Raw genomic sequence first — 20,947 nt, forward strand, 5'->3', positions numbered from 1 at the left:
ATTGAGCTTCAAACACTCACAGCTTAGCGGAGACAAAGCTTTGGAAAATTTCAGGTAAACCACAGATTGTTCCCACCTGTTCTTCTTTGTCTCCACCTCATATCCATGTAAGATCTATGTATCAGCATGGATTTGCACGCTACCACTGTGTTTCTCCTACACATGAGCGTGCTGGACCTACCAATTTAATAAATATTCCAGTAATATTCTCATTTTAAGTGGACAGACCTTATTGTGCAAGCAAGTGACTAAGGACACTAAGATGTCAGACTTATCACTTTACATGAATTATCATTTCAGTATTTATTAACACTAACGGTATACTTCCTGTGTTCCTTAAATGCACAGTAATGGCCTAATGAAATGGGACAGTGGTTAAACAGTGGCACCAAACCCATCAGTTTGGTCAGTGTCGCTGTGTATTCCAGCAAGTACTGAGCAGTGAAGCAGCCATTTTTAATACACAATGAAGAGATGGATTTACAATCCCATTAGGTCTTGTGCCTTGTGTGACAGTGGCAGCTGCATGCACTTGCAGTAATGATGGCGCATGTTTCAGCACTCTATATTGGTGTATAAGTCACCCCAAAAAGCCACAGCCAACTTTTAAGAGGAAAAAAACAGGTATTAAAAGAATAGGTAATAGACTGGATTTTACATTACTTGAAGCATACCTTTCTAAAAATAAAGTTGAATCATAGAATCAGTGTGACTGAAACCATAACAACAGCATGAAGGCAGAATATTAGGAGATTTACAGTAAAAACGGCTTTACTAAATTGCCTCTACAGCGGCAAAATAGAATAAAATCTGATGATGGGCCAACTCTAAAACTATATAAGAAGGAAGAATGAAGGGATCAGACTTTTAATGACTGAAATTATGGAAATAGCACCACTAGTTAGCCACCCTCAATAACAGATAAGCATCATATGTATAAGCATCCTGTTTTCTCTCTCTGTGGTTTTACTGTTTATTATTGGCACCTATTAGTCTGAACTTAAAGACTTTTGGATGTGGTTATAATGCTTAACTTGTGTTACTTGTCTGGATTCTGGACAATCAGTTTACAGACATGGTTATTCTATTGTGGTTGTTGTGTGCAGAGATAAACGGATTGATGAGATTGTGACTGTTTTTTCTAACAGTAAATGTCGCAGCTTACCCCCGTCATTTTTTAGGTTACATGGTTTTGAGTATGGAAACTATTTGAGCATGTCAAGCACTGAAATGAGGTTTGTGTGTTTGATCACTCACATGTAACCTGCTGAGGGACGAAGTGTGTCATGTTGGGGTCAAAAGTGTATTCTGGTGTGTGCAAGCTCTACATCTACATGGCAGAAAATGGAAGCTTATAGTGTGTCTGATTAGGTTGTGAGGCCTTGGCTTTTGAGAACTCTTGTTTATCTTGATGTTGAGGGATTGATTAATGCCTGCAGATTAATTTAGAAAAGGGAAGGTTTACAAAGTCACAAACTCAGTTGAAAGCAATACATATTTGAAAGGAAATGCAAGCAAATATGCAAATGCCTGCTCAAACAAAATGCAAATAAGAGTGTGACACATTAAAATTTCTTGTTTTAAGTCAAATATTTTTGTCCCGTATGGTTGACATTATAAATCTGAAGGATTGGGACATGTTTTTTACTTAACAGACACCTACAGCGTGAGGTTTTGTTAAAACACAGCTCATCAGTGACACAATCTGTGCTAGCTTGTGACACAATTTGTGCTTTTTCATGTTTCATTAAAAGCATCAGGTTATACATCTATAGACTTGATGAGTTTGGTCAGCACTACTACGGCATTGCTTTGGGCTTTTTTTTAATGGCAACCACAACAAGCCATGACCCTTTAGAGTTTTAAGTATTTAACATTTCTCTGGCTTTAAAACTTTTGAAATATTTGTTTATGTAATTTCTCTTTTTACAAAGTTATTTAGACATTTCAGTGCAAAAAATTTACATATTGAACCTTTGAAGATGTTAAAGAAAAGTGATTAAAATGCTATCTCACTGTGATCGGTTGTTGCAGCAGAAAATACATTTTTTTGTCAAACGAAGGAGATAGCAGGAGATATGAAAGAGAAGAGAGGCAGAATGTGGGACAGTTTCCTGTAAGCTACAAGGAAGGTAATTACAGTTGAAAATATGACCAGCTCTCTATAGTTTGTCACTGAGTAAAATGAATTACCTGACTTTAAATTATAATGTGTCCTGTGGTGTGTTGTGTCATTCCTGTCTGAACGTCAAAATGTAGTCCTGTAACACATACTCATTAGGCTGAATTTAGAACATATATGTAAAAACATGAAGACATCTTTGACAAATAACTCCCAACAGGACATTTTTGCCTAGCTGACAGTTCATAACTTTCATTAATAGACTACAAGTTATCACACAGACTGAGCAATGATTTCTGCACTGAATACTAAAACAAACCCGGCTTACTTTGGTTGTTTTCACATGTACATTCCTAAAAAAAATCATAGAAAATACTAGGTTTGCCTTTAACTTTCTAAGGTTGCTATTTATTCACTTGACTCTCAGAGAATGAAACCGAATCTGTTGAGAGGAGACAGGGCTGAGCCTGGCCTGGCTCATCCCATTAAGTCTCATTAAAAAGCCAATTTTTCTGTATTTTGGCTTGTTCTCCCAAAGAATGAAAAAATAATTCCTTCTTTTCTCTCATTCTGAACATGCTCTGCGTTGGTTCTGTCAGGAACCGTGTGTCCTACCAGTGCAGTAAGGTGGTGGTCCACTCCATGTACCATCCTCCTGACAGTGGCGAGTAGTGTTGCCTATTAGCACCCCTCCAGGCAGACAGGAGTACTGCAGCACTGAGCTGTAAGTCCAGCTGCGGGTTCCAGACACCACCGCATTAGGGGGTACACCGGGGTCACCACAGGAAATAGCTGGGTAGGGGGGAAGGGAGAGAGAGAGTGTTAATGTTTGACTAAGTCCAACAATAGATTTCAGATAAAACTGCATTAGATGGTGCAGCTGGGTCACTGCAGCTTAAGGGAGAGAGTGACAGCAAGGTAAGGGGTTAACCCAGATGTTTAGGTGTGTCTGTAAGTAAAAATAACACACACATAAAAACTAACAAGGCAAAGTCTACCTACTGCAGAGACAAATTTCACTTCATAATTTGCAAGCACAGTTGGAAGACAAAATACATTTTAATATCAGGAAAAAAAGACATAATAATGTTTTATAATCTCTGATGTGGAAAATGTGCCATTTTCTTGAAGTATGGAACTAAAAAGTTTTTATTTCAAGGCCTTTAAAATCATAATTAGTATCACACATTTGCTGTTCTTTGCCAGCATACTTTCTTTATTGCATTTCTTTATTTATTTGATGAAGAAAGGTAGAAAAAGTTAGTGGGTTTATAGAGAGAGCAGAGTATGGATGGTATGCAATATAGACTCCTGGCCAGGGTTATTGCAGTTCTATGGTGTGCTTTAAGCAATTTTACAATACAACCTTTATATAAACACATAATTAAACAGAAACCACAGTGCTTAGCTTGCACAGTATAGCGGTATACAGTCATACCAGTAAAACTGCTTTTTTCTAACTTTAATTGCACTGCCTGAGAGAGAAAGAAGCAATAACTCATATCAAATTAAATTCCCTTTAGCTAGAAAACATAGAATGGGTCTCCCTCCCTCCCCTCTCTGTTGAAAACAAGTAGAACTCATTCCATAGCGTCAAAGCAATTGACATCTTTGAAAAAAAAACTTCAATTTTTTTTTTCTTCATTTTTGGAAAAAAAATCGACATTTTACAGAGCACAGGTTTCTGGAGGACACAGATATGAAACAGCTCTCGATTTTCTATTTCTGCCAAATGACTGGTCCTCTGATATCTCCCCTAACCCCCAAATTATATTACTCCATCCTCTCTCGCCCCTTAGTCATCACACCTCTCCCCCCAATTTTCCGATAAGACCTTGTTTCTCAAATGTAATGCTCGATGCACCGACACCAGTGTCCCACCAGTGTGTGTCTGATTCTTCATCTCTCCCTCTCTGTCACTGTGTCCTCATTCTGCGGTCATGCTCGCCTCTCTGCCTCTCTCTAGCTCCATCTCTGAATCAGCCTCCCTGGTTTAATCTCTATGTTTCTATCAGCCAACTTCGCTCTCTGCAAAGAACGCCTATTGCCCTAAGAGACGCATGCTCACCTTTTATTTCTCTTCCCACACATTCATAGACACACAAACATGCTGAAACCTTTAAGCCTCTCTTTCATACTCCCGCCTTCCTTTTATGATTACTTCCCTCCCATTTTCTACCCTGAACCCTCTCTTATTCTCTCTGTCTCATTCGCACCTCATCTCCCGACTGAAGCTGTTCAAACCATTTCGCTCCTCAAATGGCTTTTTTGACAAATATAAAGCAAAATAAATAGAAACGCACCTGTCTATGACTAGCTGTGTTCAGCTTGACAAACTTTTTTAGTGTGTTTGTTCAGAAAGTTGTAACCTGCTCACAACAGGACAAACATTTCCATAATAGCCTCATCAGTGCCTATCTGTTGTTTTTCTCTGTCTCTCATTTCTTTGATCATTCTTATGCCCTGTATTATTCCCCTGCTTTCATATAAATTTCACTCAGCAGACATTTTTCTTTGCATACCTAAGCAGTGAGGCATTGGTCGGTCCCACCGTCCATCATGCTGACAGGTGAGGATTGCAGAGCCCAGGAGGTAGAAGCCTCTTTTACAGTGGACTGCCACAGTCATACCATAACTGAAGACTTCAGGGTACCGTAGACCAGACTGGCGTACGCCATTTTCCACATGGCCTGGGTCAGAACAGTTCACCACTGCAGAAGAAAGCAAAAGAGACATGGATAGGACTCTTTTAAAAGTTATGATTGACAGGAAAAAAATCTTCCCTTTATTTAGGCCTGAAAGAGGAGAAAAATAGTAGAAATTGATAGAGAAGAGAAAAAAGAACATCTTTCCTAACTCAGGTTACAATAATGCCTTGATAACACCAGCTGTTTTCAAATTTGTTTAGGTTGCCATTTATTTCTTTTTAATAAGCATTCAAAAGTCATTTTTTAAGGGAACTTAGTTGATCCAATGTGAATAGTTTACTATCATCTAATACTTAAACATCACTTATTAATCAAACATTTTCATTTTTCTTCATTCCACTTTTATGTACGTAGTTTAGACAAAAGTTTTAGCATGTAAAGCTCTGAGATGAACTTTTAGTTTGTGTCAATATTGCCAACCCCTGTACATAAAGCAGTTTGTCTCCACTCTTAATTGATTTTCCATTCAGTTGAATTAAAAGAGCTTTATTTTATTCAGAAACACACTCGTCATACATCTACCCATTTTATTGCAAAATAAATCTACAGGAGTTCTGTCATCACTTCTGCATCATCTCAACCCACAGGTAGTGGTACTTCTGCTGGAAATGGATGTATGCTATTCAAGCTTTTATTATAAAGATGCTCTTTACACAGCATCTGCTTTCATGACAAAAATTACAGCAATAGCATGGCTACTTTTAATTACTCTGGTATATGTATTACTGTCCAATCCTTAGTGAGTAGTGTTTCTATGTTATGCATCAAGAATATCTGCAGTTGAAAAAGTAAAAGAAAATATAAATAAATAAATAAAATAAAAGCTGTTTTGGAAGCAAACACTTTCTCCAGCACCTCTCCCCAGGCAGCAGTTTCTGGGATTAAATATTACAATACAGAAATAATCAATCTTTTGGCTGAAGGTAACTTTTGTTTTGGTGGGTCATAAAGAGATATTAGGGATTTCAGTTTTTTCATTACCACCTAAAACCCTTCATAGTAGCTGCAATATATATAATGCTTAACAAATTTATAAGACCACTTGTCATATTTGTCTCAAAGACCATCCAGCATCATGAAGTGCTTTAATGAGGACTCTTTCATTTTCAGTGAGCTCTCCACGTTTGACCCTTTTGAACAGGAATGAGGAATTTCAAACTGAATTCACCTTTTTATACCCAAATTTGCGCCGGTTCAAATTTGAGTCAGAAATGACTCAAGCATATATCAACCACTAAAACTAATTTTTCTGTTCAGGAATGCAAGTAAATACCTATAATTTGACATATCAATCAAGAAATAGTAATGTGCTTTACTAGTTTTTCAGTTTTTTTGTAAATCAGTAAATTTGAAAATTCATGGATAACAATAAAAATCATATTTTAGCATTAAAAATATCATTTTGTTTAAAGAGCTTCTACATTTTGGTGTATTAACCATTGCAGAAACATCAAAAATGATTTTGGTAATTACCAATGCTGTTAATTTAGGGCAGCTGTGGCATAAACCTTACTTTGGGTGGTGGTCTAATAAATTTGTAAAGCACTGTATTTTAATCATAATTAACATTATTTCTTGTTGTAAAATATGAGTCTGTGTTTAGGTGTGCCTACCCAGGTTTTGCTGCAATACAGTAGACTGCTGCCAAACTATATTTCACTCTATTTTATTTACAGTGAATAATCTATCATTGTGGAATATTTCAGTAAAATATATAGCCTATTTGTGACAGTCACTTTGTTCCAACTTGGTTAAAAAATGCACACAATAAATAAGTGCACTACAGAGTAAATGGGGAAGGACTTCTGATATGACGAGTGTAGAAGTCAACATACAGAAGTCATAAGCAATAAAAAAAATATGCCAATAAAAAAAACTACAACAAAGTAAGAGTTCCACTTTACAGAACCATCAGAAAACAGGACAGGGCTTCAAAAAGCCAGGGTTACAGTTGTTCTATCCTGATTTTGCTCTTTAGTCAAACCCCTGCTCTGACTTCTGAACTTTTGCCTTGTCCTCTCCTCTTCTCTGGTCTCTTAGTTCTCTGGATACCTATCTCATAAGAATGGAGTTTCATTGTATTTTTTTAACACGATACAGGGGAGGCTGACTTTCACTAAATTTTAGGTCCTTGGAGGAGATCAAGATACTTGTGTGTATGTGTGCGTGCTGGGCACCCTATGGGAACAAAGAAAGTTTCAGTATCATAATTGACAGCTGCTGCTGGGAGGTAGAGAGGGAAAGGACAGAAAAAGTAAAAGAAAAGATGTAGAAACAATGCAGGCGAGGATGAATCCCTTCAGTTGAACCCCATGTGAGCAACTATGTCATATTGATCTGCTCTTATGACTACGCAGGATGCCCGTATGTGTGTGTTTTAGTACATCGTAAAACTGTTACACTTCAGAGGTCTGGGGGGGCTTGTAGTGCAACAACCACGCATGGTTAACAGAGGAGAAGAACATATCTCAGGACATGTACCCAGCTGTGTGAGTGTGCCTCTGTGTTTGACTTAAAAATACACAGACACGACAAAATGATTGCCACTGAGTACAACTCAATGGTAAATTTACGCTACAATTATTCAGTACCCAATTTTACAGTCAGCTGGCAGCAGATTCAGCCAAAAATGCTCCACTTGACATGCCGTAGCTAGGAGCTAATCGGGCAAATAAAGTACTGAATGCACGCTGACCGTCTAAAATGCATTGTTTTACAAGAAAATCAGTTTGTTTTGTACAGCTCAGGTCTTGTTTTTATTCCCATTGCCATCATACTTCGCGATAATGCTGATGGGTAACTCCTCTTAGCAGGTAGCAACATCAGCAACCATGCTCCAATCTTCACTTTAGCTTTGGGCACATTCTTAGGCCTTTGTGAGGGCTATACCTGTGTAAATTTAGCAAATGAAGATTGCTGCTAAGTAGGCTTTTTGATGCCCTGTTTGATGTCTATATGTGAGTCTGCATTTCAATAGACCTTCCACAGAGACTTCCTCTAATTCATGTTAAATATGAATTAAGCAAGCATGGACAGTAGGGAAAAACAGCCTTGAAATTTAGCTGTGACAGAGTACTTCTAACTATCAACTGGCAAATCTTGATTTTCCCTCTTGATTAAAGAAGTATCTATTGTAGTAGTAGTGTAGTATAGTCAAAACCTGCAGTTCCTCAAGTGTCTACTTGAGGCTGCCCACAAAAGCATAGAACTCTCTATTAGGTCTTTGTGTTTATATGCCTTTTTATTTTTACAACATAAACAAACATGTTTAAGGCCTGGTTAGAGAAATCGAACTGGTATCAGCAGCATAGGGCTTTATTGGTCCACACTGTACCAAGGATCAATCTTATGTAAATCTTCTGTTTTGATTTTATTAAGATTTAAAGCTATTCATTGATTTGTATAATAAGGGGAGGGCTTGGTTGGATGATAGATGGGCGTGTTACAGCTGATGGCCAGCATCAGCTCCTTTTCTTTTCCTGCTGCTAGAATGACTGGAAGTTTGGGGAAGTCAGCATTTTCAAATGGTGACAGCTTTTGTTAGACTTCAAAAACTTCAAAAACCAATGAGTTATGTCTCTGAGGCTGTTTCTATGTTTTATACAGTCTATGCTGGCTACTCACTGCTGTAGTCATTTATGGCAAATTTAGACGATCCGTTTATATGTTCTGTCATGAATACACAATGGACATCTTTTAGCTTGCACATTTTTTATCAACACAGGCTTGAAATACTGGTCTGTAATGATCTTTAAAACTGTAATGAACCTCCCACCACTAGAGGCCGCTGTAGCTTCAGTTAATGGCCACTGCCTACCTGTTCGAGCTTTCCCATGGCACTTCACTGTACGTAAATATGAGAAGTTCAGCTGTGGCTAAGCGGTTAGTGTGCAGTATGAACAGCGCAGTATGACAGTTTTTTAAGTACAAAATGGAAATAAAGTGCAATGCAGACTGTCAAGGATTGAACTCAAGTATAACTATCGGTACTCAACCAAAGTGAAAAGAGGCAATATATCAACGCACGGTATTAATCTGCAAAGAGGACTTAGACTGGCAGTGTTACCCTTAATGCTTGCCATACTGTATCAGGCATACACACCCACTGACACAGTGACCCTGTGAGGAATGTGTCTCTACCTATGCAAGCTTTTCAGGGACAGCCAACGAGAAGTATCTCCACAGCACGATGCTGCTACTGCCTTACCACCTTACATAATTTTCTTAATTTACATTATTTTTTGGAAACCTTTTCTCCCTTTAAGGTTTTCTGTTGGGTTTTTTTTTTTTTTTTTTGTCAAAAATAAAAATACATTGACCATGATTGATTTAGAAAATCAAGAAAAGGGTACAACATCCAAGGGGGTGAATACTTTTTATAGGCACTGTAATAATTTCTTTAAATGTTCAAACACTTAAATGACATCAGAGGTCTGGCCTTCTTTCTCAAACTTAGTGCCTGTTTCTGGCTGTTACTTCACTGTATATTTTTTCAAGTTTTTAGGTAAAGTAAAGGCCAGAGAAGGCCTTAACATTTGTTTTCATCAAAAGTCAGCAGTCAGTGAGAAAACCATGTGGGCAGTTGTTCTGAAGTTATGAAGCCTGACACGTGCATGCATTAGCTTGTAACTGTGTTTTAATGAAGGCAGTCATATGAGAGAGTATGAGACCTTTGCAGACGGGTAGGGGGCTGCTCCATTGTCCGTTCAGTCGGCACTGAGCACGAGCGTTTCCACTGAGGACATAACCTCGGTTACAGGTGAAGTTGACAACATCATTGAGGTTGAACTCGCTGCCATTGGTTCGCCCGTTGGCTGGGTTGCCGGGGTGACCACAAGTGATAGCTGAGGGAGGGAAGAGTAAAGTGATGAGAGAGTGGAGGTGTGCGAAAAGTAATGTGAAGCAGTGTGATATTTTTCTCTTCATGCTTGTGATATTCTCAGCTTTCTGTTGAAAGATATAGATGCTGCAGAGAAAAATCAGAGGAGGAACATTTTATTGCTTTAAATAGCTGAAATGTGTGATATCTTATAGTCACTTATGAATAACTGGTTTCCTTCATAAAGGAAAATCTTTTAAGCTTTCTGCATAATACTGAAGGAAAATGAAATGGTTTTGGAGATCATAAACACTTACGGACACAGACAGGTGTTGTTCCAGACCAGCGATGGTCTTGCTGACAGATCCGGACTGATGTGCCAATAAGGCGATATCCTAACATGCACTGGTACACCACTGTATCACGGTAACTGGAGCCATCTCCACTAATGTGGCCATTGACTATAGGATCAGGAGAGTCACAGTGACCAGCTGTAGGAGACAAAAGACAGAAATCATTAAGTAGGAAAAATAACTTTCCTCATTCTGGGCTTTTTGGTCATCAGTGCTGGCTGTAGTAACAAGCTGAAAACCTTCTCCAGCTTATATTCTAAGGTTAAACCACCAAACCATTAGCAGAATCTATACATAAACCTTTGAGTGTCAGGGAGAGCAGTCTTCAATGCATTCAGAAAATCAATGTTAAACAGCAGCACTGTGAGTATAGCCTCACCATGCAGCAATCATAGATTCTATACAGGTGTGTTCAAATTGGCACATTAAACTGATTCCTCTTTTTCAGGATCTCTTAAACCCTGAGTGAGTAAATTGCAGAAGCCAAAAAAATACTGTGTAAAGTGTAGTCATTACGACTTCAACTATTAAGCCCTGTTATACACTCAACACCTATCTTCATGTTTGCATGTGTCAGACATCTGTTACTGAGGCTTTATATTTGGAATTTCATACAACAATTTATCAAGTTATTTATTATATGAATTAAATAGAAACTTTGTTTTTGAAAAGTGTGTCACTTTGCTTTGGATCTTATAACCCCTGTGATTTTTTGGTTTTTAACTTTTTTGTTATTGCTGTCCTTGTTAAGCACTAATAACTTTGTTTTTAAAAAGTGCTCCATAAATTAAGCTTTTAAGTTTTAAACTTTGTGGAAAACACTGAGAAACTGATTATTATAACTCATCTGAAAAAAAAAACTTTTAATGTTCAGATATTTTTTTTTTGTAATTCAAATTTTTATAGAATTTTTGAACAACTTTAAACAACTTAAAACAATGCAGCATTCTGATACATGTATTGCACAAGACATAAAAGTGATACCCATTCACAAAAAGAAAATAAAGCCCAGGACATGCATGATTATCTTATCATCTATCGTAGTTTCAGTTCCAGATGTTGTCAAAAATGACCCCATATCTCAGCAGTCTTCCCCCAGCGTTCAGTCCTCCAAGCATGTGTTCATAGGATGAAATCTTTACCATTTCATCAGTCCATTCCTTTGCTGTGGGCATCTTGTTTTTTTCCAGTTCTGTACTATGAGTTTTTCAGCCACGTTAAACCCAATCTTAAGAATACTGAACTTATCATTAGACACCCTAAGCACCATTTTCCTGTCCCCAAGAAGACAGAGCTTTGGATGAATGGGCAGTGTAGCACCAAGCCAACCTCCTAGAATCTCCAAAGTCTTTATCCATAACGGGTGCACCAAAGTACACTCCCAGTTCATGTGTAAATATGTACCCAATTCTTTTTTGCACTTCCAACATCTGTTGTCATCAGTAATTCCCTATTTTTGAAGTCTAGTCGGGGTCCAATGATATATGCATTAATTTACATTGAATAAGTTTCACTCTTGCTTCTCTAATGTTTTTTCCTGCATTTCAGATGATATCTAACCACTCATCCTCCCCCAGATTAACTGATAGGTCCCTCTGCCATATCAATCTGAGACTGTTACAGCTGTCTCCTGTGAGGTGCTTAAACATCTTATAAAACACTGAGGCTTTGTGAGTTTTGTGAGGTAATTTTAGATATTGGCTTAAAATGTCACTTTGTTGTTCATTGTTCTTAAACATACTACCTACACAATGCCTTATTTGTACGTATTTCCAAGAGTTTGTTTTACTAACAAGTCCATATGTCTTTTGAAGATCCTGATAGGATATAAAAATCCCTTTATCATACAAGTCACTAATAGTGTTTATCCCACCATGTTGCCAGTCTCTCCAATTCACTGTTCTTTTCCCAATGCGTATTTAGGATTGTTCCAGAGTAAGGAGTATAACCGGTCAAATGGGACGTTTTACAAGCTTTATGTATTGATGTCCAACATTCTGTAAGTAGGATATTACTGGGTTTAGATTCTTGCATTCTATCTGTTGGGATAGAACTGTGATAGGGCAGTATGGTGCTGCAATATACCTCTAAATAGATATTTCAGACCAGTGCTTGGCTAATCTAAACTTGTGCAGATATTTATAAAAAAAATCTCAGCACTACTTTCAAGAATTCTAAACCTAAAAAGAGGTTTTGAAAATATATGGGAAAGCTAGCTATTAGTTTTTTCCCAAGAATGTTTTCATTTGACTACGAACACCATAAGATATCCACTCACCGCCCACCTTTTAGGTACACCTGCTATTACAAATAGCTAATCAGCCAATCACATGGCAGCAACTTAATACATGTAGGCATGTAGATGTGGTCAGGACAACGTGCTGAAATTCAAACCAAACATCAGAATGAGGAAGAAAAGGGATTTGAATGCAGCATGGTTGGCTGGTCTGACTATTTCAGAAACTGCTGATCTACTGGGATTTTCATGCACAACCAACTCCAGAGTTTACAGAGAATGGGCCAAAAAATGAAAATATTCAGTGAGCAGCAGTTGTGTGGAGGAAAATGCCTTGTTGATGTCAGAGGTCAGAGGAGAATGGGTAGACTGGTAGAAGATGATAGAAAGGCAACAGTAACTCAAATAACTCCATCGTTACAACCAAAGAATGCAGAATATCATCTCTGAATGCACGACACGTCGAACCTTGAAGCAGATGGGCTACAGCGGCAGAAGATCACATTGGTGCCACTCCTGTCAGCTTAGAACAAAAAACTGAGGCTACGCTTAACACATGCTCACCAAAAAAGACTGGATAACATTGCCTGGTATGATAAGTCTCGACTTCAGCTGCAACATTTAGATTTTAGGGTCAGACCTTGGCGTAAACGTCATGAAAGCATGGATCCATCCTGCCTTGTAGCAACTGTTCAGACTGCTGCTGGTGGTGTAATGTAAAGATATTTAATGTTTTCATTCTGATTGTTAATACTATGTTGGAGTTCAAAGTCCCTGGAAAGAAATGACAAAATCTTTATTCTAGGTTTGTTGTATGACAGGCCACTGTGTTGTGAACCACCAAGCCAAATTTCAGTCATGAAAAACATCTCTAAGTTTATGAAATTAAGCTTCAAAATCATGAGAAATGAGGCTGTATAATCTGCTCTAGGATGATGTGGGTGTGTCTGTTGAATGAGCTGAAGCCAAGCCCTCTCAGGAGAAATATGATCCCGTCTAAAAATGATTGCTTCTGATTATAGATTAAATTCTGGCACAAATCTCTCTGTTGTAATACTTTCAATGACCTGTGGGCCACCATGGCTGATAGATTTGAGAAATTTACCTCACAGTTAACATAAACACAGCATGTAGCTGGCTTTTAACTTTCAACGAAGGCAGGGACATCAGCTAACAACAAACTGTACTGGTATGAACTGCTCTGTGATTTTGAATAGTTGTAGCCTTACCCCGAATTTCCATATACAGAGTGCGCGCCGCTCACCGAAGCGCTGCGGGTTTGCTCCGACTGAAAGGCGAGCGACCTCGCCCACTGGAAGCGAGTCTAAAGCGCCGCGCTGTGCAGCCCTGATCATCAGGAAGAGTTTACGGGAGAACTGCGAGTTCAAGCAGGAATAGCATGTCAACAGCGGACTGTTTTACCTTTTGGGGTTAATTTATCATCCTTTCTGGTATAAGTCCATGGTATTATTGCTTCCTCAATTGAGTGAGGGCATTAAGAAGTCAAAAGGTTCATGTTTGCTTAAAGGATCTGTGGTTTTATGCAAAATTCTTTGGCTAAATATCCCCAAAACTTAACTGTTCCACGTCAAAGGTGCCACTGTAGCTCTGTGACCCACTGACCTCTCGATGACCCTTTGCTCTCGCTGCAGGATGAGACGTAATGTTGATAAAGTAATGATTTGTGATTGAGAGTCCGCGCATTGTGTTTTATTTTGAAAGAACCGGATGTTCTACTCTTGTGACTTCCATGGTTGGTGCTTTCTGAACGATGGTGAATTTACGAGGTTTGGCAGTGGCCAGCGCCAAAATAGAACTGCAGCGTATTTGAAACGAAGCGCAGCGGAGTGGTGCTCCAGGCACGCGCCGCTGCCAGTCTGGAGCGCCGGCTATGGAAATGCTCTGATAGACAAGAGAGGGAGCAAAGTGCTCCGCAGTTCGATTCACCGGTGTTCCGCGGCACGCCGCGGCGCACACACTGTATATGGAAATTCGGGGTTGGGGGGCGGGTAATTCCCCATCAAGACTGGTGATGTCATGGGCTCCTATATTTGCCCCGCCCACATTAAACCAAGCCAAGAAAGAGGTGAACAACTTTCTAATGGTCTAAATCAAAATTTTAATCACACATAGATCTCAGTGTCTTCACAATGCTGAATGAAAGGGCTGTTAAATTTATGTTTCGCTTTAAAAGACACACTTTTGGTTGTTTAATTCATTTCAAATACACATGGGAGTCCGATTTTGTAAATAGCAAGTTTTTTTGGGGAAAAATGATCTCATGAGTCTAAAAAAGCATTGAATTATTATTATTTTTTTATTAACTTTAAAAATCTAAATTGTAGGGCTGACAGCTTCAATGCAATTGGTCGATTGTTTGGTCGAAAAGCTTTTGTCCGACCAAGATCCCTCTGGTAGGTGAGTCGCCCGCCCCCCTCCCCCAGTGTGCAGCTGGCTGATAGAGAGATGTTCTGCAGGGGACGAGGAGCAATGAAGCTCTAGGAATTACAGGTAGAGAAGCACACAAAGCTAGAGAGTGGGATATTTTCTGATTTTTTACAGCACTAACGTTCAGAAACAACACATCAACTCATCACAAAGTTGCAGGCTGTTTGTATTGAAGTGGCGCTCTTGAGTGTCTCTGCTCTGCCCTCCCTCACTGCATCAACTCCTGAAGTGTTAGCTTCTCTTACAGACAGGCAGAAAGCAGAGGACATAAAAGGCAATGACTGCTGGTCATTAAGTCCCGACGAGCAAACTTTTTTCCTCTCACCTCCGTAAATAAACGCTGCATGCTGTATGCTTTATGCTCATAAATGACACGGCGTGGGCTGGATCAAGTGATCCTGTTATCAGTTAGTGTTATAAATGAATGAAAAACGATGATCTGAGGTTATTTTGAAGGCTGTATGAGTTTAAAGAGATACTGCGCCAGGATCATGGAGATCAAAGGCAGGTGTGCACTGATCCTCTCCCAATTAATTATATTCTTAGTAAGACTTGATGAGCCTAAAAGATATATTAATGCTTCAAAAGGCTTGTTATGTTCATTTAAGGATCATTTAGAGTACCAAGCAGGTGCACTGAAGAACCTGTATGGATTAAACAGGTCCCCAACAAAGTGATTTTTAAAATGTATTTTTCTTTTTTTTTGTTTGTTTGTTTTGTTTTTTACCTGAACGACCAATCGATTAGTTGGTGCCTGGGTGCGATTTTGGTCGACCAAGTTTTTCTTTGTTTGACAACAGCCCTACTAAATTGTAATAACATTATTTCTGAAAAAAGTCCTATTATTTTTGCCCTTTAACACTGATGCGCAAACATCTAACCCTAAAGCATGATGAAGTCTGGGATGACAATTTCAGTGCAGCATACTTAAGCTGAGGTCAGACTTAACATTTTTAGCCTACTTGTAGCCCAACCCAACAGGCCCCATAAATCTGTCCTTTTATCAGGTGTTGTGCATCATTGTAAACGACAATTAAAAAATATGACTAAGACACCTCAAGACCCCTTGACATAAAGTCTAGCATGTTTGATTTTAGTCCTGCCTTCTATGATTTGTTCCGTTGACAAATAAGAGTGCAGAGTGCTCTGCGATGTAAACAAATCAAATGGCAAAGTGAAAAAAAAAGTGATGAAATTGGTGCAGTGAGATTGTACAATAAGACAGAAGAAACAACATCCCTGCCTCTATGATGTGTTATAAAGGGACTTCTATAACATAAAAAACAGAGATGTGCCTTTCTTCCAGTATCATCCTGCCAGTTGCAACAACTGATCGTTTATCACTGTGTAGGTTGTCATATCTTTAAGTAAAGTCACAACACAAATGTATAGTTCTGTGTTAGTAGTGACCATCCTAACAGACAAAATACATTTGGTCTGGCCTCAGCTTTACAGACTCTAAATATGCTGCATTGAATTTGTCATCCTTTTCTGTAGCTGTGTTTAAACATTTTTATGAATCCATCTTTCATCAACTTTTAGTATTTTCTGCCTTTTCCTCCTAGCAACAGAATCTCAGGATCATTTTGTGAAGGTGGGCATGCCTTTGATTTATAAGTTCATCACATATAAATGTGCATCCTGCAAAAGGTTTCTCAGCCAGGCATGTAACCCCACAGCTGGTTCCCTGCAGTAGAGTGTGCATGTGAAATCAAGATTAATCATCTCTGGTCAGTGAGGGTCTAAATCAAGCCCCTAATGTATTAAGTAATAAAATATCTCAGTAGTACATCATTCGAGTAACTGATTTACGTGCACAGTTTATCTTACTTAGATCTAGTCTAATTTCTTCAGACCTTACCGAGACACAAACCTCATGTATTAATAAAGCTTTGGTGTAAAATTGATATGTTCACACATTTAGGTTAAATATTAATGTTTTCTAAAAAGTCCTTGACACTGGTCCTACACATAGCTCAGCCCTAACTGCACATGCTGGGCAAGAAAATGTGATATTACTGGATAGAGCAGATGATTCATAGGTGTTTTTCTTCACATCAAATGCCTTTAAGTAGTTTGTACCTACTAGCCTTTCCATTAGCATTACACTGGGGTACATGCAGAGGTCTGAATGTTAAAATACAGGGGCTAAAGAGTAATAAATTTGATACTAATCCTACTGGAATTTGTTTAAAAAATGTTGTACAAATTCAAAAGAAAGACTGATATGAATGGTGGTGTAGTGTGGTGGAACCTAGAGATACAACTGAACCTGATAGTTACAAGAAAAAAACATATAATATCTCTCAATGGGCTTCTTACAGCCCAAGCACAGTTGCTCTTCACTTCAGTCTTCAGTCTTTATGTTCTAGTTCTGTCAACATACCTTTGTCTTCATGGGAGCTCCATAGCCCTCTAACCTCATCCAGACCTTTGGTACGGATGACCTGCTGTTGTTATTATATTATTCAATTTGCACTGATCAGCAATTATATTGTTGTTATTATTGTTATTATTATTTTATTACTATGTAAGAGCAATTCAACTTTACTGATATATCTATTAAAAATAGTCATATTAGCTGCTATGCTAATATTATGTTCTGTTTGCCATCACTATAGCTTTTATTCTTAATTCTTCACACATTGCTACCATCATTAGCTGGGTTTCCATTACAGGTTTTCGCAAAATAAAAGCAATATTTCTTAAATTTCAACTAAGTAAAATTGCGCTTTGAATGTGTTTACAGTGAAGGGAGTTTTGGGCATGAGCCTCACAATTCTCGTAAAATCTCATCTCGCAAGACTCTGCTGCAAGGAAGCTGGATGTTCAAAACCTGTTGCGTGTTGGTAGGGTTATGATTACATCTACAGCGGTTGCCTTGATAATTTAGAACAAAAGACGAAGGCAAAGTTTGTATGTATGGCAAAAGCCACGTATAAGGGTGTAAGGAGGATGTTAAGAAAAGCTTTTCTCGTCTGTCCACAAGTACCGCGTCATATTGTCTCAGAGTGAACTGGTCATGTGACACCATATGTTATGTCCTGTGACTTGTAAATACAGAAAGGTGGATAAAAGTACGTATATTGACTAATAATTTCAAGAGACCATTTACTCAATTAAAGCTTATTACATTCCACGTTTGTTTTTTAATGTTTCTGTGCATTTAACTTGTTTAATGTAATTTCAAATAACATTTTTTCATATTAACACCAAAGTCTTCTTAACTTAACAGCATGTAGTAGACAATCACTTGTAAACTTACCTAGACACCTGGTCTCTGCACCACTCCACAGCCCGTTAGCGCCACACTCTCTGACATGTGATCCCACCAGCGTGTAACCATGGTTACACATAAATATTGCAGTTGCTCCAAAAGTTGTCAGTGTGCCCAGTTTGGTCCCAAAAGGTGGAGAAGGGAGCTCACCACAGGAAATGACTAAATAATAAACAAAACAAAAAAAAAACAAAAAAAAGACATAAAATCATGCCCCAGAACAACAACGCTTGTACATTTGTTATGACACAACATTCTGTGGAAACTAGTTCTGCTGGTTTTCCTTTGTTTGCACTAATCTCAAATAAAATAAGGATATGTTTCGAAGTCTTTGTGGACAGCCATCCCAAATTTAAACACTATAAATTAAGTTTTGTGATACTATTCCTGGCTGAGTTAAATGTAGTCGAGAGGATCTCATATATTTTTTCCTTAATATCCTTGGAGACGGTGTAAAACAGCCAACCTGAATGCTTCTATTACATTGCCAAATCCCACAGAGCTACTGCAGTGTAGGCAGTCAACTGAAACTGCATATCATATACAAAATAATATCAAGAAAAATGAATTGAAAATAAAACAAAGCAGTTTGAAAGCCTCTACTAACAAATGCACTGATTTATTTTGATTCAATTTATTTATGAAACTATTCAAGAGTAAAGGCTTCATTTGTTTCATTGGTATTTGTTAAATAATTCAACATTAAGAAACCCTGAAGTAGACTGAGATGTTTTCAAAGTTTCTGTAAAGACTTTCATGTATGTTAGAAGAAGCACATGCACATTGCAGAGTAACACTGTTTGAACACAATAATAATAATAATAACTACAAATATACAGTGCTTAACAAATCTATTAGACCACCACCCAAAGAAAGGTTTATGCCACAGCTGCCCTAAATTAACAGCATTGGTAATTACCAAAATCATTTTTATGTTTCTGCAATGGTTAACGCATCAATATGTAGAAGCTCTTTAACCAAAATGGCTTTTCACATGAATCTGTTTCCTGATCTTGCAGGTGTGTCTCCATGTGTAGCCTATGAGTTTGTGACTTCTTTTAGATCCACTGGTCTCAGTGGTTTGCCATCATCCATGAGAAGTGATAATTCAGTATCTACCCACATAGAATAAGTTGAAAAGGACCTGTGTAGTATAAAAATATTTGACCAAACGCAGCTAAAAGAGAATCTCTCATAATGAAATCCTTGGTCTGGCTGTGTGTCTGTGTGGACTCATAAATAAAGTTCTATGTCATCCTGAGAGCTGAGGGAGGAGAACATGCACTCCAAACATAATATAGAGTTTTATTAACTTCTTCAGAGGGGAAGCGCTCCAGTTATTTTGAGCTACATAAATAGAACACTTGTAATGATGTGTTAATACTTACTCTTGCATGTAGCCGGATCATCCGACCCCTCCCAGGTCCCATTGGAAAGGCAGTGCAGAGTCCGATGCCCCACCCCCAGATAGTACCCTGTAGTGCACTCCAGCATCACCATGGATCCAAACTCTCCCAATCGGCCCGAGAGCAGGCGGTATGTCATGTGATCTGATAGGGTGCCCTCAACGCTGGGGCAGTGGATAGCTGGAATTACAGAAAATAGTACAAAAATAATTGTTCTTCTTTCTAATGGTCTTGTCTGTTTTGTTGTTTAGGAAAAGGCATCAAAATTCACTTCAGAATGTTTCATATTAAGATAAAAATTCCTCTCTTGATGAGCTTTGTCTTGGTTTGTCTCTCTTTTAAACACTAACTAGTTCAAAGACCAGTTTGACGTATGCACCACATAGTAAAAAAAAACAAAACAAAACAGATGATAACGATGTTTCATTTTAATTTAACAATATATCCAAACTACTACTTCCAGCCATTTGACCGGTACAAGGTTAGACATATTCTGAGAGGCTCTGGAGTAATAAAAACCCTTTATTAATTCTTCATGGTTTCTTAAGAATTATTTTATTAGTCTATTAAAACAAGTTTTTGTATCTTACCCTTGTGTAGAAAAACCCTCTAATATTTAATTGCCTTCCACATATAATAACTGTTTCAGCAAATTAAGTAACAATAAATTCCCCACATTTAAAATCTTTATAATGCTACAAAAAATGTCATTATTGAGCATGAAAATTTAAACTTAAATTTCACATCATTAAAATTGTAAGATCCATTAAATGAGTTTTTCACTGAAACTGAGAGCCTATTTTATCAGACTGAACTAAATAATAATAAATAATAAATAATTTCTGCCAGAGTCAGCCTCAGCTTAAACTCTTAGCTGCTCCTTAATCAACATTTGAAAAACTTACGCAGACATCTTGGTGGTGAGGCTGCATTACTCCAGCCGCCATCTTCCAAACACACAGCTGTCATTGTAACACCAGGGTCAAGGTGGTAACCTTCGTTACAGTGGTAGGTCACCTGGCTACCAACAGTGTACTGGTTAGCATGGAAGCTGCCATTGCCTGGAGACTGGGGGATCCCACATGAGATGGCTGCCAGATCACAAAGAGAGAAAATATGTCAGCAAATAATTTTTATACTTCAAGTTTTTAATGCTTTCCCCATTTTTCTTAATCACAAAAGCCTGTGAACACCTTGAAGTAACATGGGTCCTGGGAGATATGATCACAAGTGGATGGCTAACACAACAAAAATAATTACCGAGAATGCACATTAAAATCCTTTACAACAGTAAGGGGAGCTTTTGGCCAAACATGGCCATAACATTCAGTATTGCATAGACAGAGGTGTACACTAACAGTGACACTGAACTACTGTACCTAAAGTGTTCATATAAACTGATACAAATAGGTAGGGACAAATAAGGGACAGCCAGATCAGTGAAACCAGGTAAAATATTGTTGACTGATTGTTTTTTTACTTGTTATTCTGTGCTGAGTTTTATCTTCTTTGCTTTGACTCATAAATATTGCAGGTGTTTTTGTTTCCTTTTTTTTTTCTTTTACTGTAGGGAGTAGT

General features: G+C 38.1%; 1 protein-coding gene across 1 annotated transcript in view; it reads right to left on the minus strand.

Moving 5' to 3' along the window:
- LOC121512451 (CUB and sushi domain-containing protein 1-like) overlaps positions 1–20,947 on the minus strand; it is an 821,118-nt gene that overhangs the window by 55,129 nt on the left and 745,042 nt on the right. Inside the window, exons 53-59 of the mRNA XM_041791732.1 lie at positions 20,275–20,460; positions 19,352–19,549; positions 17,952–18,125; positions 9,967–10,140; positions 9,501–9,674; positions 4,645–4,833; positions 2,738–2,914 (exon numbers count right to left, since the gene is read on the minus strand). Of these exons, the coding sequence (XP_041647666.1) occupies positions 2,738–2,914; positions 4,645–4,833; positions 9,501–9,674; positions 9,967–10,140; positions 17,952–18,125; positions 19,352–19,549; positions 20,275–20,460 (1,272 nt within the window). The remainder of the gene's footprint in view (positions 1–2,737; positions 2,915–4,644; positions 4,834–9,500; positions 9,675–9,966; positions 10,141–17,951; positions 18,126–19,351; positions 19,550–20,274; positions 20,461–20,947) is intronic.

The sequence above is a fragment of the Cheilinus undulatus genome, linkage group 1, assembly GCF_018320785.1.
Source record: "Cheilinus undulatus linkage group 1, ASM1832078v1, whole genome shotgun sequence".
NCBI classification, from domain to species: Eukaryota; Metazoa; Chordata; class Actinopteri; order Labriformes; family Labridae; genus Cheilinus; species Cheilinus undulatus.